General features: G+C 33.9%; 1 protein-coding gene across 6 annotated transcripts in view; it reads right to left on the bottom strand.

The window, feature by feature from the left end:
• The window catches only part of DGKB (diacylglycerol kinase beta), a 648,598-nt gene that overhangs the window by 314,548 nt on the left and 316,989 nt on the right, over positions 1-17,061 (bottom strand). For all 6 annotated transcript variants that reach the window (XM_032642942.1, XM_032642939.1, XM_032642937.1 and 3 more), the window contains one exon: positions 3,519-3,583. In XM_032642942.1, coding sequence (XP_032498833.1) covers positions 3,519-3,583 — 65 coding nt within the window. The remainder of the gene's footprint in view (positions 1-3,518; positions 3,584-17,061) is intronic.

Genomic DNA, 17,061 nt, shown 5'->3' on the forward strand with positions numbered 1-17,061 from the left:
GTTGTGTATTAAGAATTTGAATTGGTTCTTTAAAAATAAGCTATGACTACAATATTAAGAAATCTTTGTAAACCACCGATACTTTTTCTATAGTTAGTTCCATTTTGCATAGTACCTGTAAATCCTTGTCAATGATACACAGATTTACACATGGAATTCAACCATTTTACATTTTCTCCAAAATTATTATAACCCTTCATAATTATAATGTTAATAGACAGATATTATAGTGTGTTTATGTACAACTGTTAATATCTTTTTTTAAAAAAAGCAAGAACTTAAAATGCTTTTACTAAATAAAACCCGGAAATGTGTAATATATTTGAATTATGAGCATCAGTGTGATGGTAAATAGTAATAGTCAAGTTATATAAATATTTTATATACCAATATTATGTAATAAATGGTTTTAAATAGTAGCATAGATACTTTAAGAATTATTTTTTTCCAGCTTAAAACAACAGAAACATTTGTTTAAATTCAGTTTGAAGACTATCTTAAAGTTTAGAAAGTTGAACAGCATATTTCCTTTTAACAGCTAACTTAGATTTACGTAGAAATTTGGAAAAGAATATGATATAAACCTCTCAACTAGCACTCTCTTAAGCACCACCGGAAAAATCATTATCTTTCCCAGTTCTTTCAATTTCTGTCATAAGAAGCATAGAGAGCAGAACTATATATTTTGGTAATTAATTTCCTTAAGATAATGTTAGAAACATCATGTTCTTTAAAATATAAATGAATTTCAAGGTGAGCATGCTAGAGGATAATATTAATGGCGTGTGATTTATTGTGACAAGAGATCTGATCTGAAACACCATTATTCGGAGTACTTAAAAAAATCCATTTGCAAATTCCTGAAAATATGAAAGTGCTATAGCTGAACCTGTCTCAATGTTGAAATCTGGAAATCTGTCCTTGTAAGTATGAAACTGCTTGTGCACAAGCTTGGCATGTCTTCCTCATAGAAATTTATGAGAACATTTTCATAATCTGAATATGTTGTACTGCAGTTTAGAGAATTACCTAAATGCTTGTAACTCTGAGTGAAGACAACCTACAAAAGTACAGATTGAAATGTATATGGATAATTAACTTGGTGATGTATATAAATTTAGGGCTTAAAAAACAGTTGGCGATAATTTACTGAGCATCCACTGATATACCTGGCATTCTTTGAACTCACAACAGAAACATGTGACCTGTAACAATCTAGAAGGTGTTTTCTACGTTATTACTGTTCCAAATGAAATATCCCCTTTAAACTATATAAGCAAGATTTACTTGTGACTTAAATTTACAAGTAAGTTTCAATAAGATGTAATGTCACATCTTATAAATTCATCGGGGTATATAAACACATTAGGAAACACATTAGTAGTAAATGGCATCTAACCACATGTTGGGCAGTGAGCAATGTCATAAATTAGTACTGCAATTGAAAATAAAAACTTAAATAGATATATGTAAATAACAGAAGTCTTATTAAAAAGAATTAAAATTATTCTGGAGAACAGAACTGATTACCTTTTATACTTGAGGGAGGATCATAAATATTGGCATTCTTAAATATAGGCTGTCAAATTTGAGCATCACCTAAACATACTGATACATCCCCCCTCCTCCATGTCTCTCTTTCTCTGTTTCTCTGGTTTTCTCCCCTCCCTCCTTCTCTCTTCTCTCCTCCCTCTGCTGAATAAGTTTGGGACAAAAATTTTCCCCCTTAAGCATTTCTTAATTCCTTTAATGGGCTTTTAAAGTGTAAAACTCCTGGTGGGGCATACTGTATGCAGCATTTTTCAAATACCATTTTTTTTTTGCTAGAAACCTATTTTAATATATGAATATCAACACATGAATGCTTCACAGAATGGCACTGGAGTAAGCATAGGATAGCTGATTCTATAGTATGGCTTTATGTGCATTAAAAAATATGTTCATTTCCAGAACATTCAAGATGGGTCATCAAGTGCTGAAATATACTACAAAGTGAATATAATTTCATTGTTACATCAATTTTTTTCATAGATTTCATGAAATAAAATTAAATCTTGTAAAATGAAAGTGTCTATTCTAGATATAAAAAAAAGGTGTAAAATTTTAATGAAATTACTTTTGACTTTTAATTTTGTAAGATACATGGCATAAAATTCAAACAGTACAATAAAAATTCAGTATCCATCCCAACCACTTGGGAGTTCTCTTTTCCAGAAGAAACCAAAGTTAAAAGAGTTTTGTGAATCCTTCTAAAGATATTATGTGCACATACACATATTCATTATACACTTTTTCCATTTTCCTTAAAACAAAAATCATAGATGTCTGAACTATGAAAGAAAGAGCAAACCACAGCATCATGATTTATCATTAAGGCAATACCTAAGGCACATTTTACAAATATGTTTTCATATGTCTTGCTAAAACATTTAAATAGATCAATATAATGAAAAATCAGATAGGGTCTCACTAACCATGAAACTATTTAATATGATGATTCTTATATAAAGTAGTACACTAAAGTCTACAGTTAAGAAAAATCTAAAACAGATTCAAAAATACATTTTAACAGCATTTATTTATTATGAAACTACATGGAAGAAAACTATGTCAATCTACTAGTGTATGACAAAACTGAAATAAACATAAGAATTTCCAGGAGCAGTTGTCTTATGTGTTCTGTAACATTTATGGTACAATGTCAATGTAGCCAAATACAGAGACCATATTGACTTTGAACAGTAATATATAAAGCACTTAAATAACTCTATATAAATGCTGATTATGATTTTCTACCTCTGTGAAATGAACAGAGTAGAAATGGGTATAACTGAAGCAAAAGATGATTCACTGCTTCTGCCCAATTTTTCCTGGCCAGTGGGGTGGAGATAGCCATATTTCCTTCTAGAAATGGGGAAGATAACAAAGCCAAAGCTTTCTCTACTTCCCTGAGTATCAGAAAAAAGTCAACATCTACATTTTAGAGGAAATAATTTCTGCCTATTTTGGTCTTCAAGGCTTTTTCACTGGGAAGACAAAGTCTTTAAAAGTAGTTTTTGTCAGCATTGGTATTTCTCTGGTTTATTTTCCATTTAGCTGAGGACCATATAGGACTGATAGTACGAAGATTAAAGGTCTTATATGATACCTACGTAATGTACAGTTACTCATCATGATCAAATCAGAGCCTCATGTTTTTCCTTGGGATTTAGGATGCTCACTCCTCATATACTTAGCCACGTACAGACTTCCAGTGTATCTTAATAAGGTACTATTTTTACCTTACACTTGAAATCTTTCTTCTCAGCACATAAGAATGGGCTTAGATATGACCACACTGTATTCCTCATTATAACCTCACTAAAACCTAACAAGAAAAATGAACACTTTTGTCTTAATACTTACACATACACCAAGCCTTATTCAGTCATTATATGTAAAGTGCTTTATACCATATAGTGATCTTTTTTATGACATAGTTCATCAACAGCAACCATAATTAAAATATGTTATCTTACCTACTATTGAATTTTTCTGGGTGTTTTTCTCTCATGATGTGGAATCTGTGAGCAATGGAAGCATCCTAAGAAGAGAAACAGAAGCGAAAAATAAGACAGTTTATGATCCTATTATCTTGTGGAAATAACGATTAAAAGAGAAAAAATTGAAGACTAATATTTTAAATTAACTTTTCCTAAACAATGTCATTGCAAAGAAGATATTCTGCTATTAGGCAGAAATGTGTAATCCACATAAATTCTGTGCAAGTGTGATTTAGTCACCATTGGTTACTTTTCATATTTACTTCTAGGAATTGATTTCTATTTAATTTTTTTTTTTTTTTTTTTTGGCAGTACGCGGGCCTCTCACTGCTGTGACCTCTCCTGTTGTGGAGCACAGGCTCCAGACGCGCAGGCCCCGCAGCCATGGCTCACGGGCCTAGCCGCTCCCCGGCATGTGGGATCTTCCCGGACCAGGGCACGAACCCATGTCCCCTGCATCGGCAGGCGGACTCTCAACCACTGCGCCACCAGGAAATGCCCTGATTTCTATTTAATTTATATATCTCCTTTAATAATTGGTTTTGGCCTCATGCTTAAAGTATGTTTAAGATAGTTCATATGAACATAAATGTCTAAAAGTAGTTGAAAATATTGTTACACAAAAACTAGAAGAATGGCTTAAGTGGATAAATGATCAGGTGGAGAAGCTACTAGTCCTTTGAGATTAATTATGGGTAAAAGTATCATTTGAGGGTGCATATCTAGTAAAGGTAAGTTTAATACGTGGCTTCAAAGTTGGCTGAGAGTGTACGGGATGTGTAATTATTAACTGTTCATTCCACAAGCTACTTTCTGACATATCTTGCTTAATGGAGAAAAACAACAAAGGGAAAAATTTATTTTTAGAGAACTGGGGACAAGTGTAACTGAACTCTGAGACCTCAAATGCACCAGTTCTGCACCCTAATGGATGTTTCTCCCTTTTAGGAAATTCATTCAGAGTTTCTATGATACAGAATCACACAACGTGTGAAACTGGTAGAATACTTTGATTCAGGCTTTTCAAGTACAGACTGTTCTTGCTGACTTTTAATAGTTGGCCCTGTTATTCCAAGCAGAGAGATAATTTCCCATGCTTCATCTACACATGATTAATCACTCCAATGAGAAACTAATATATTTACCAGTAATCTCAAAGGAAATGGGACTATTTTAGAGATTAACGGTTAATTTCGTTTCATAGTAGAGATAAAAGAAAAAGAAAAACCAAACACAAAGGAAATAAAGAAGTTGTATATTTGAGAGAATCCTGAAAACACTAATCAAGGATTAAAAGTCTAATGAATGAAATGAAAAGGCTAATGTGCTTACTCATGCATAACAAAGCATGAGGCACAACAAGAGAGGGACCAATGCCCGCTGCAGATGGCAGACCGAGAGCTGCTTTTCCCTGCAAGATAGAGCTGTGATAGAACTCTAGTTTTTTTCTGTACAATTTTATCCTCTAAAAATTGTTGAGTAATTGAATTAATCCACGTGTAAAGGACACAAAGGTATAGATAGGTGCATACTGAAACAACACTTGTAAAATAAAAAAAGTTATTTAAAAATTCTATGGTTTGATATCCTAAGATATAACTCTGTTATATATGTGTGGTCAACTTCCTGGTTTGCTAAGTAAGAATATCAAGGTGTTCACCTCTATTGGTTCAACAGCTCTAAAACCCAGTCACAGAGTTTCTTCCTCTTTAAAAAATTCTCACTAATAAGTCATAAATATACTTTTTTGAGAATGTGCACTTGTCTTACTGTGGTATGAAATTATAGAAAAAATCTGAGTATGGTATATTATGTGGCATTATCATTAATTTTAAAAATCACTTATTTTGACTTTATCCCTAATCTGGTTCAAAATCAATCTGGAATACCTTATAATTAAATGCATACATCCAACAGACCAGTTAAACAAAAGTAAAGAAATATGAATCAAGTACTAAGAATGAATGATCAATATTAGTTATCCACAGGGAGACTATCATTGAATTTACCTCTGCTTGAATTATTTGTTTCTGTAAGTTATAGCACTGAAACTTCTAAAAGCAGATTGTGTCAGATAATTTGCTTTATAAGCATACACTTCTGCAATAACAGATCTCCTCCTTTCCAAAGCAACACAAATAGTACAGAGAGAGGGAGAAAGGAAAAGAGAGGAGGAAGGAGGAAAGAGAGAGTATCAAAAGAAGACCATTTATGTAGACTAGACTATAACTGCCTAAATTCCTAGACATACAGAACACCAAATGGCCAAAGATAAACTTAACCTTCGCTCCTCTATCTCCAAGACACTCCGGCAAAGAATCATGTAGCAAAGAGAGGGGAAAAATAAAAACTCGCGAGGAACACTGGTATGCCTTTTCCGTGTGTTGAATGGGTCCCACCCACAAAGAGAGAGCTGGCCTTGCTGACTACAGGATGGATAAGGAACAATGACAGCAGGTGTTCATTTGGATGAAAATTCAGACCAAATTCCCATGGGACCCTGTCCTTTTGGCATAACCCCAAGAGGCTTGAAAGAGAACTACCAAACCCTGCAAACTTATCCAGCAGCCATATTTCAGGGGCACTAACGCGTCTCTAAAAAGAGACCAAACAAGAAAAAGCTAAAGTAATGTTGGTTTTTTACATAAACTTTGCACGTTCGGTCTCTATGCACTGCGGTTTGTAGGAAACAGAAATTAAATTGGCATCATTTTCATATCCTAGAACGGATAAACTTTGAATTTGGACAGACTTTCACTTCCAAGAGTTGTGACTGTGAGCAAATTGCTTATTTACCATGAGTCACAGCTTCCTATCTTTAAAAGAGGATACTGATACCCCTCTATAGTATTGTAGTGAGATTTTCTGAGATTATTCTGTATAGCAATTGCAGTAGTGTTCTGTTATAGCTGGGGTGTTCATATATTCTATATCCATACTAGACTGTTACTTAAAGTAAAAAGAGGGTGCTAAAAAAGAGTTGAATTGCATAAATATGAAAGATGTATTTACTGACTCTCAATTTGGTTTTATTATTTCCTGAATTTATACTTTCGTTTTAATTTAAAAAATAAAATCAGATCTAAGAACTAAAACATATCCATCTTTATTAAAGTAAAAAAAAATAAATCCCATTATGTTCATTTTCAAAGTAGTCTGTGTAGTAATTTGTATGTTACTTTATATATACGCAAATATGTGCACGCGTGTGTGTATACACACACACACACACACACACACAGGTATACATATATCAGAGAATCAGCTTCTTAGCCACATCTGCCTTTAATACTCTGCACTGGTATTTTTCTAAAGACTGATTTTTTTCTTCTCCTGTAAGGGCTTATCATTGTTTTTTTAAAATAAACTTACCCTAAATCCCCAAAATTGCATTTTAAGTTAGTAATTTGAAAAACTTCATTATTTTCTGTGGATCATAACATTTTAAATTGAGAAAATAAAAGTGCTAGATACCTATATACAGCGAATTCTACTAAGAGGAGGACATTATCAATACTAATCTTTTTCTTGAAGTGTAAAATATATTTGCCCAAATACATCATAGGTACTATATTTTTTAATCCATTTAAAGAAACTTTATCTGACAAATATTTTTACAAAACTTGCCAAATAATTTGTATTTCTGGAAACTGTATTATTATTATACCAAATTAAATATCTTCTCAATTCATTCCATTTTAGGATAGAATATAAATCTAGCCAATTACAAATAAGTATTATCAAGAGTTATTCCAAAATGCAATCACAGAATTTAAAACTGAACCTTGTATGCTAGGTGAATGAATTTTCATTGATTTCTTGAAATAGTTCAGTTCCTCCTTACTTTTGGATGGATAAATCACGTCTTCCTGTGTGTGAGCTTTTTTTCCTTTAATAATTGCAATTTGGGCTTCCCTGGTGGCACGGTGGTTGAGAGTCCGCCTGCCGATGCAGGGGACACGAGTTCGTGCCCCGGTCCGGGAAGATCCCACATGCCGCGGGGCGGCTGGGCCCGTGAGCCACGGCCGCTGAGTCTGCGCGTCCGGAGCCTGTTGCTCCGCAACGGGAGAGGGCACAACAGTGAGAGGCCCGCGTACCGCCAAAAAAAAAAAACAAAAAACAAAACAAAACAAAAAAAAAATAATTGCAATTTGCTAAGGAGCTTCAAAAGCTCAAGTTTGTGGTGTTTTATTTGTTGAATATTTTTAAAGATTTCCAACTGAATTTTTGAGGTATTATTTACATACAATAAAGCAATTTTAAGTGTACAATTAAATGTTAGAGGTATCAATAACCATTTTCACCATCATGATATAGAAAATTTCCATCACCCCCAAAAGTTCCCTAAGGCCCTTTGCATTTATATACACACAAACACACACACACACACACACACGTATATGTATATGTATGCTTGTATGTATATATATATATATACACACACACAAACACTCCTCCACCCTTAAAAATCACTGATCTGCTGTCATTATCGTTTGCCTTTTCTAATATTTCCTACAAATGGAATTTAAAAGTACTCTCTTATGTCTGGCTTCTTTCACTTACTATAATGCTTTTGAGATTCAGCCATTTGTTCCAGTGTCAGTGGTTTGCCCCTTTTTATTGCTAAGTAGTATTCTATTAAATAAGTATACCACAATCTGTTTATTCATTAGTTGCTGACATTTGGCTTTTATGTATAAAGCTGCTATGAACTTTTCAGCACAATTCTTTTTGTAGACATGTGTGATTATGTCTTTTGGGTAAACACTTAGGAATGAGACCGCTGAGTTATATGGTATGTGTATATTTAACTTTAAAAGAAACTGCCACATTATTTTTCAAAGTACTTGTACCATTTTGCATTCCTACTAGTAAAGTATGAGAGTTCCAGTTACTCCACATCTTTACCAACACTCCATATCAACACCAACTCTTGACAGTCTTTTTAATTTTACCATCCTAATAAATATGCAGTGGTATCCTTTCTTGGAACCTTAACCCTTATGAGTCAGCACCATCTGCTTTGGCAGAGAGGTCTGCCAATTCTGATGAAACTATACGATATGCAAGTTCTGGTACAGACTTAATAAATGTTCCCAGTTCCATCCCAATTGATTCATCTTCACAGCTTTTAGTATATTTTCTCATTTATGCTGTTCAACAATTCCAAAATAGCAATGAGCAGTCTCTGGAAGTCCATTTGTGCATTCAACCCCACGCTCACCCCATGCACAACCTCAAGGGTTTCAAAGAATTTTTTTTTCTATTAAATTCCTCCAAAAGATATTCAGAGAATATGTGCTTAGGGTCTCCCTTGAAGAACTCTGAGCTCTCAAATTGATTGTGATCTTTTTCTTTGGTTAAACTATACTTTAAATAAAAGTAATGTTAAAAAAATTCAATATATATAAAAGTATATGGAATGAAAAGTGAGTCTCACATTTCCCCAATTTTAATTCCTAGAGATAATAACCAAGACCCTTTCTCATGCATCATTTTGAAAACTGTCTATATATAAAGTATACATGTATGAAAATATATATGCACACATGTATATTTACAAAAATAGGTTTATATTATACAAACTGTGCTGAAACTGGGGTTTTTTTCACTTATAAATAAAGCTCAGACATCTTGTTATATCAGTAAACTGGTATTTTCCTGAAGTTTTTAGTGTCAGGAACCTCTTTCCTTTAATGGATGTGCCATTATTTATGTAGCTATTTTCCTACCGGTAGTGGTTTGGGTTTAATATTTTGCTACCAAATTTGATGTTGTTTAATATTTTGATACCAAATTCTATACAACCTTTATGCAGCTCTGTCAATACTTCTTTACAACAAATACTCAAGTGGAATTCCTGGCTAAAAGTGTATGTAAATATTACATTTTATTATAGAGTGAAAAATTATTCTCCAAAAAGCTAACATATTCCCACTAGTAGTGTCTAAGATGACTGGTTATCATTAAGTTTATCAATTTATGAATCCGACGGGCTAAAAGGTATGTCACAATTGTTTAAATAAATTTTCATTATTGTTGATTGAAATTGACTATCTTTTCATATGCTTTGTTCATATTTATTCTTACGTGGACTACCTATTCAAGTACATTATCCATTTTGTCTGTGTACATTAAGGAAACATTTATTTATATTAATAACCATAATGATAACAATGAATAATAATTCAATATTTACTACTGTTAAAGCACTGTTTTAAAAGCTTTACATGTAGTATTTCATTTAACCTCATAAAAATTTTTATGAGCTATCTATTGTTACCTATGTGTTATGAATGAGAAAACTGAGGATTATGGATCTTAGAATCATTCTAGACCATACAGGAAGAGGTTGTGGAATTAACAGTTGAATACAGGAAACTGCCTCTAGAACCCAGGCATTTTATGCTTTTTACTAGTGTAGACAAAGTCATGCATTGCAAATATTTTACAAGTTTGTTTTTTTACTTTGTTGTACCTTGTAGAGTTTTAAATGTTTTTATTTCAGATATATCAACATTTTCTTTCTGAGCTTTGAGTCATGCTTAGAAACATCTTTCATTTCTCCAGAATTAGGAATACTACTACTACTTTTTGTATGTTTTGGCCTTTATGACTTCATATTTTACAGTGTAATATTTGAATCATTTTGTATTATTTTGGCATAAGAGTTAAGTAGAAATCTTGCCGAATTTTTCCCAAAATACATATTATGTATATTAATAGGGTTTTTGAATAATTTACTTTTCCCTCTGTTTGAAAGACAGAATTTATTACATAATAAATTTCCATCTCTGTTACTCTGAACCAGTATACTAAACTATTTTAAATGTAGTTTTGTAATCAATTTTCATATCTGGATGGGCAAGTGTCACATTCCCCATTTATTTTACTCTTTTAAAAAATTTTATGGTTATATAGAAGATTTGTACTTTCTGGTAAAATTTGACATCATTTTTATTCAAATTACCTTGCTATGAATACCCAGCCAAAATCCTTTGGTATTGCAATTAGATCTGATTTGATAGATAAATTTTGGGAGAACTGGGATATTTTATAGTATCAGGTCCTATCTTTTAAAATATATATTTTCCTGCTTACTATGTTTTCTCATATGATTCTTAGTAGGCGCCAAAGTTTCCTTCATATTAAGTCCAATGTATTTATTTATGTTAATTTCATACATATTTATCTTACTTTTGTATCTACTGTAATATACCCCTTTCTTATTTTATCTTTTTAACTGGCTATGTTTTATATAGAAAACATTTTTTTTTTTTTGCGCGGTACACGGGCCTCTCACCGCCATGACCTCTCCCGTTGCGGAGCACAGTCTCCGGACGAGCAGGCTCAGCGGCCATGGCTCACGGGCCTAGGCACTCCGCGGCACGTGGGATCTTCCCGGACCGGGGCACGAACCCGCGTCCCCTGCATCGGCAGGCGGACCCTCAACCACTGCGCCACCAGGGAAGCCCAGAAAACATTTTGATTATTATTAATCTTTTAAACCTTATAATTCTGTTATTTTATGGTTCCTTTCAATTGATTCATATTTTTCTGGGAATACAGTCCTATCATCTATAAATAATGATACATGCTCTGGCTCTGTTCAAACATTTCCATCTCTAAGTCTTTTTTTCTTATCTAATTGCTTTATATAGTACATGCAGAACAATACCAAATGGAAATGCTGGTACGCTTTTGCAGATTTAATTTAATGAGATATATGCAGTATATTATTATTAATCAAAATGCTGGCTTTCGCATAGCACAGGGAGATCAGCTCTGTGCTTTGTGACCGCTGGAGGGGTGGGATAGGGAGGGTGGGAGGGAGGGAGATGCAAGAGGGAAGAGATATGGGAACATAAGTATATGTATAACTTCACTTTGTTATAAAGCAGAAACCAACACACCATTGTAAAGCAATTATACTCCAATAAAGATGTAAAGAAAAATGCTTTACTTTTGAGAAATTAAGTTTTTATCAGGCTTGGAAATGATTCATCTAGTTATATTTTATTAAGAGTTTGTCTCCCTTTCTTGATATATTTTTCCATACCCATTACCATCTTAACATACAGCATGTTAACACAATCTGACATGCTATGTATTTTTCTTTTGCAGCTTTTTAATCTTCTCCTCTTAAGCTTTTTTTTTTTTTTTTTTTGCGGTACGCGGGCCTCTCACTGCCGTAGCCTCTCCTGCTGCGGAGCACAGGCTCCGGACGCGCAGGCTCAGCGGCCGTAGCTCACGGGCCCAGACGCTCCGCGGCACGTGGGATCCTCCCCGACCGGGACACGAACCCGCGTCCCCTGCATCGGTAGGCAGACTCTCAACCACTGCGCCACCAGGGAAGCCCTCCTCTTAAGCTTTGTGTAAGGTTATGTAAGCTCTATGAGGACATGACATGTTTTATTCACTGCCATATCACAGAACTAGATATCATATCATATTACTAGCCTAGGAAAGACCAAGCACTCAAATTGTGATTGACTGAATGAATGGACAAATGATTAAAATGACCACCAGATACTGACTGACAATGTGCATAGCAGAGAGGTTAAGAACTTGGACTCTGGAGTTAAAATGTCTGGGTTCAAGACCTGGCTCTAAAATTAACGGATCTTTGACCTTGAAAAGTTTCTCAGGGTATCAGCGTTTCTAATTTCCTACCTTTAAAATAGGAGTGATACTAATAGTACCTGCTTTATTATGAAGATGTGATGTTCTAATACCGGGAAGATAGCTAAAACAGCATCTGGCATGTATAAAGCAAGGAAATAAATGTTAGCTCTTATTACTATAGAAATATAGTTATCATTTTAAGATTCACATGATTTTCTCTTTTGGTTTATTGATATAGTAAATTAAATAAATTCCTATGTGCATTGGATGAAGTACCTAGAGACAGCTGTGCTTTGCTATTTAAAACTCTGTGGACTTTAAAAAGGCTATCCTGTGCATATGTGACACATTAAATAACAAACCCAGAGGGAACAACACACTGTAAAATTCACATATTTCTGTACTAGTACATATGAATACTGACTTAAAGAAAGATAAATTAACACTACAAAGAACATGTTTTCCAAGGTTATATTTTGAAATTTTAAATATGAGATTAGAGTCCCATAATATATTTACCATCTGCAATAAACAATCTTTGCTCTCCCGACAATCTTTACCTGAATGTCCGAATTACATAATGTCCTCTCTGTTAATATATTTTTTAAGAAAATTACACCAATAGCTACAAATGGGATTGTTTCATAGGCAGATTTTGTCAGATATTGATATTTATTGTGTTGGCTTAATAAAGGGAATCAGAAGGTTTCCATTTTTATGGTTCAAAATAGTTAATAGTGCATAGGATTTGTTCTTTGAAGGTTTTAAAGAATCATTTGTGAATCGCTGGCCTGGTGGTTTTTGGAAGCAACATTATGACAATTTTTAAAAATTTCTATGATCTATTTAGGTTTTCTCTTTATATGTAAGTTAATATTTTTCACGATGTCATCTGCAGTGGGCTGAATGGTGGCCCCCCAAAGGTATCAAAACCTAATCCTTGGAACCTTGTAAAATTTTTGCAGATGTGATCAAGTCAAGTATTAATATTGCTTGGGGCTGGTGACTCCTTTCTATCTTATTCTTTCTTTCTTTTAGAGTAGGAATGACTAACTGTTATACTATGCTTGTTTCATCACTGTTTAAAGCAGATAACTTGTTTTCTAGTTTTACAAGTTCACAATTTTTCCTCGGAATGCATAATACTGAGTCTCGCCTATAACTGATTTTGATGATTTAAAAGACAGGATTTGGGACTCTGAGGTGATGATATTCAGATAAGACTTTTGACTTGAGTTGATAATATAACAGATTGAGACATTGGAGATACTCAGATGATGTGAAAACATTTTGCAAGTGGGACAGAATTGAATCTTTTGGGGTCAGAACGCAGATAGTAGTGGGATGAATGGTAACCCCTAAATATATCTGTCATTAATCCTTGGAACCTAGAAATGTTACCTTATATGGTAAACTTTTTGCAAATGTGATTCAACTAAGGATCACGAAAAGAGGAGATTATTCTGAATTATCCAGGTGGGACCTAAATGCCCTTACAAGTGTTCTCGTGAGACAGAGACAGAGAGAGATTTTACAGACCGAAGAGGATGAGGCAGAGACTGGAGTGATACAAGCACAAGTCAAGGAATGCTGGCAGCTACCAGAAGCTGCAAGTGGCAACGAATGTATTCTCCTCTACAGCCTCCAGAAGGAGCACAAACCTGTTGACACCTTGATTTCTGCCCAAGGATACTAAATTTGGACTTCTATTCTCTCGATTTGTGAGAGAATAAATATCTGTTGTTTTAAGCCACAAGTCTGGGGTAATTTCTTACAGCAGGCATAGGAAACTAATACATCGTCTATTCCTACAGTTGTTTTGAGAAAAACATTATCTAACAATATTTTAATTTTGTCTGAATCCAGTTATTTTTATTCTCAATTCTAATTGCATTATTTTTTATATTTAACATGATGTTTGGAACCTGTAATTTAGCAAAAAGGCATATGAGAAGATTAAAATAGGCATAACAAATTCTGTATGTCAAATACATACAGCGGGATGAAACAGTCAAACAGAAAAATCTTAGACAAGCAGAATCTCTTGCTTGGACAAGAAAGAATTCAACCTTAGAAAACCCTGATTAGTATTTATTAACATTGCATTGGAGGTCTTTAGAAATGCAATAGGTCAAGGAAAAAATAAGAAAAGGTGTAAGTATTACGAAGAAAGAGAAAAACTGTAATTATTTATAGATGACATAATGCCCTATATAGAAAATCCAAAGGACTCATTTGAAATCCACGTAAGTTAAGAGTTTAAAGAGTTATACACATATACGAATAGCATATAAAATTAGTAGAACTAACTACATTAAAACAAAGTAAGGGACAATTATCCCACTCACGACAACAACGATTACAAATATCAAGGGGAAAAAAACCCTACCATTGCAAGTCCCACAGAAAAAAATGAGAAGTACTGAAGGAAACAGAAGAACAATCAATGGAAATGCATACCATCCTGAGCTGCAATGACTTAAGGAGTTGGGGTTCAAAGACGTGAGGGGTGGTAAGTTTCTTCTGAACTTGAGTATCAGTGGAAACAGGTGGACTTTTCTCTATTAGATTGCATTTACTGTCTCGGAACTGGTTTTTAGTATGTAGGTGTGTGCGTGTGCATACATGTATGTGATTCCAAAGGAACTCAGAGACATCAAGTTGTGTATCTGCAACTTATCCTGCTGTGAGTACTTTGGATGGAACCCATTGTGGACCTCTGTTAGTTAGCTTTGGATTACATTCCTGGGACAACCAGGGCCTTTTTCTAGAATTAAAAACTCAGACTTAGAGATATACATGACCGAGAGCAAGAAGAAAGGTCTTAGAATAAAGTCAGTCTTTGGGGTAGGATACAGGATTTGCTAAATGGTAGACACAGATTCAAAAGCAGAGTTTTCAATGGGAGAATCTTGCAAAAAGTCTTCACTTTGAGCTGGCTTCTCGTGAATTACTTAATTTTTTAAATTAAGAAATTTCTTTAAATTACTTTCTCTTGGATGATGACAAATGTTAAATTTAGCATTTAGCTTAAATTATTGCATTCAAATTTTATAATACTCTTTAGTTTTCTTTTTTTTTCCCCAATTATTTAATGAAGTTAGAGAGAGTCATGCCACTCTAGGTGACCCTGTTGCAGAGGGAGGTGAGACTTGGAATTATAAGTGAGATGAGGCCCATCCCCACTTCAGCGTCTTTCCACTCTGTCTCCCGTTTATGAAGAGACCCTTGGGGAAATGGCAGCTTTACATTGAAAGAAAGTACATCATCAGTACTCCATCAAAAAAGAGATGATATACACTAATCTGACAAGGTACATTTATCCTAAATGAAGGAAAGTTTATTCTCATTAAATGATTATCAAAAAGTCTTTGGAAAACTAACAGCCTCATGCAGAATACTGGGATAAGTAAATGGAAGCTGTTACCACACTTAAGTCCTTCAGACAATGTAAGGAGGCAGTTACCAGACCCAGAAGAAGAGAGTTACCTGGAGAAGATGGCCTTGAAAGAAAAAGACATCCAGTTGCAGGTGAGTTTTGATTGAGGTAAGCAGGAATATAAATACACTAACCGTATTTTCCTCCCTTCCATCTCCCCCTGGGGCTCGCAACTGGCCAAGCAAATCAGAAGGAAGAGGGCAAGAGGAATCTGATGTCTGTACAGGATACTGCTCAAGCAGAAAGAAAGATGGAGAAAGGCAGAGAGAGAATCTAGAGAGGCACACAAGCAATCCAGAATGGAGGACTTAGCCCTAAAGATTCAGTGCTTACAGCAGAATGTAAAACTATGTATAAGAACAGAAAAGTCTAAGAAACATAAGCACCAAATATATAAAAAATAATCGACAACTAAGATGTCCATTGGACTATAAAGTATAAATTGTGTCTATATATGTATGTATATAATATACACATGATTACAAAATGATATATAAAATTTTGGATTAATTAAATAAAACAGTATAACATAGTACCTGAAAATAAACACTGAACTTTCTTATTTTAAAAAGTCACATGCCTGGCTTTATCAAATTTTCTGGCTTTATCAAAGAATGATGTATTCCACATAAATATATTACCACCATATATTATACACTAGACTTTTAAACTTTATTAATTTGGGATTAAAAAGTATTTTATGAAATATATAAATTTAACTTATAGATTAATTTAATATTTTATCTCATTGAAATTGATATATAGCATCACCTTTAAGCTACTCCTAATGGCTAGGGTCACCCTATTAAATATCACAGACTTTGGGTGAAGGGCTGTTCACTCTACACTGAATGACTCCAGACTGCTATGTTGTGGTGTTTCCTAGTTTTCTTAGGATTTTTCATTCCTTTCCTCTTCTATCATGTTAAACTATTATCTTTCATTTTTGCTCCAAAAAACAGGCGTGTCCCTAGCAGTTTCCTTCCGTTTCATAATCCCACTTTTCATATTTTGAGAAGAAATAGAACCTTAGAATTTTAAATATAGAATTAACCTCAAACACTGCTCATAACCTAGATGAGCAAAGTAGATTAAACAAAGCCAATACAGGTCTGGAATATGGTCAATAAGGATAAAAGGTGGTAGAAGAGTCTATAGTGTTCCCCTATAAGTGAATTTCAGGAATTCTGTGCATGAAATTACAGTTCATTATTATAACTATTCCTAAGCATTTTATTGTACTCAACTTCCTAGATTGCCATTTTATTCCAAAAAGCCAAAGCTATTTAAAATTATCTTTGATAAACATTACCGGAATGTAAGTATTATATTTTTCATCTCCTATAAATAAAAATCTGTTCAAATTGTAAGAGATTTTGACAAGAGCGAAAGAAAAAGTACAAATGATTAGTCCGAGTTTAAATTCCAAAACAGAACACCCATACCTAAAATTAT

Source organism: Phocoena sinus, chromosome 9 (genome assembly GCF_008692025.1).
Source record: "Phocoena sinus isolate mPhoSin1 chromosome 9, mPhoSin1.pri, whole genome shotgun sequence".
NCBI classification, from domain to species: domain Eukaryota; kingdom Metazoa; phylum Chordata; class Mammalia; order Artiodactyla; family Phocoenidae; genus Phocoena; species Phocoena sinus.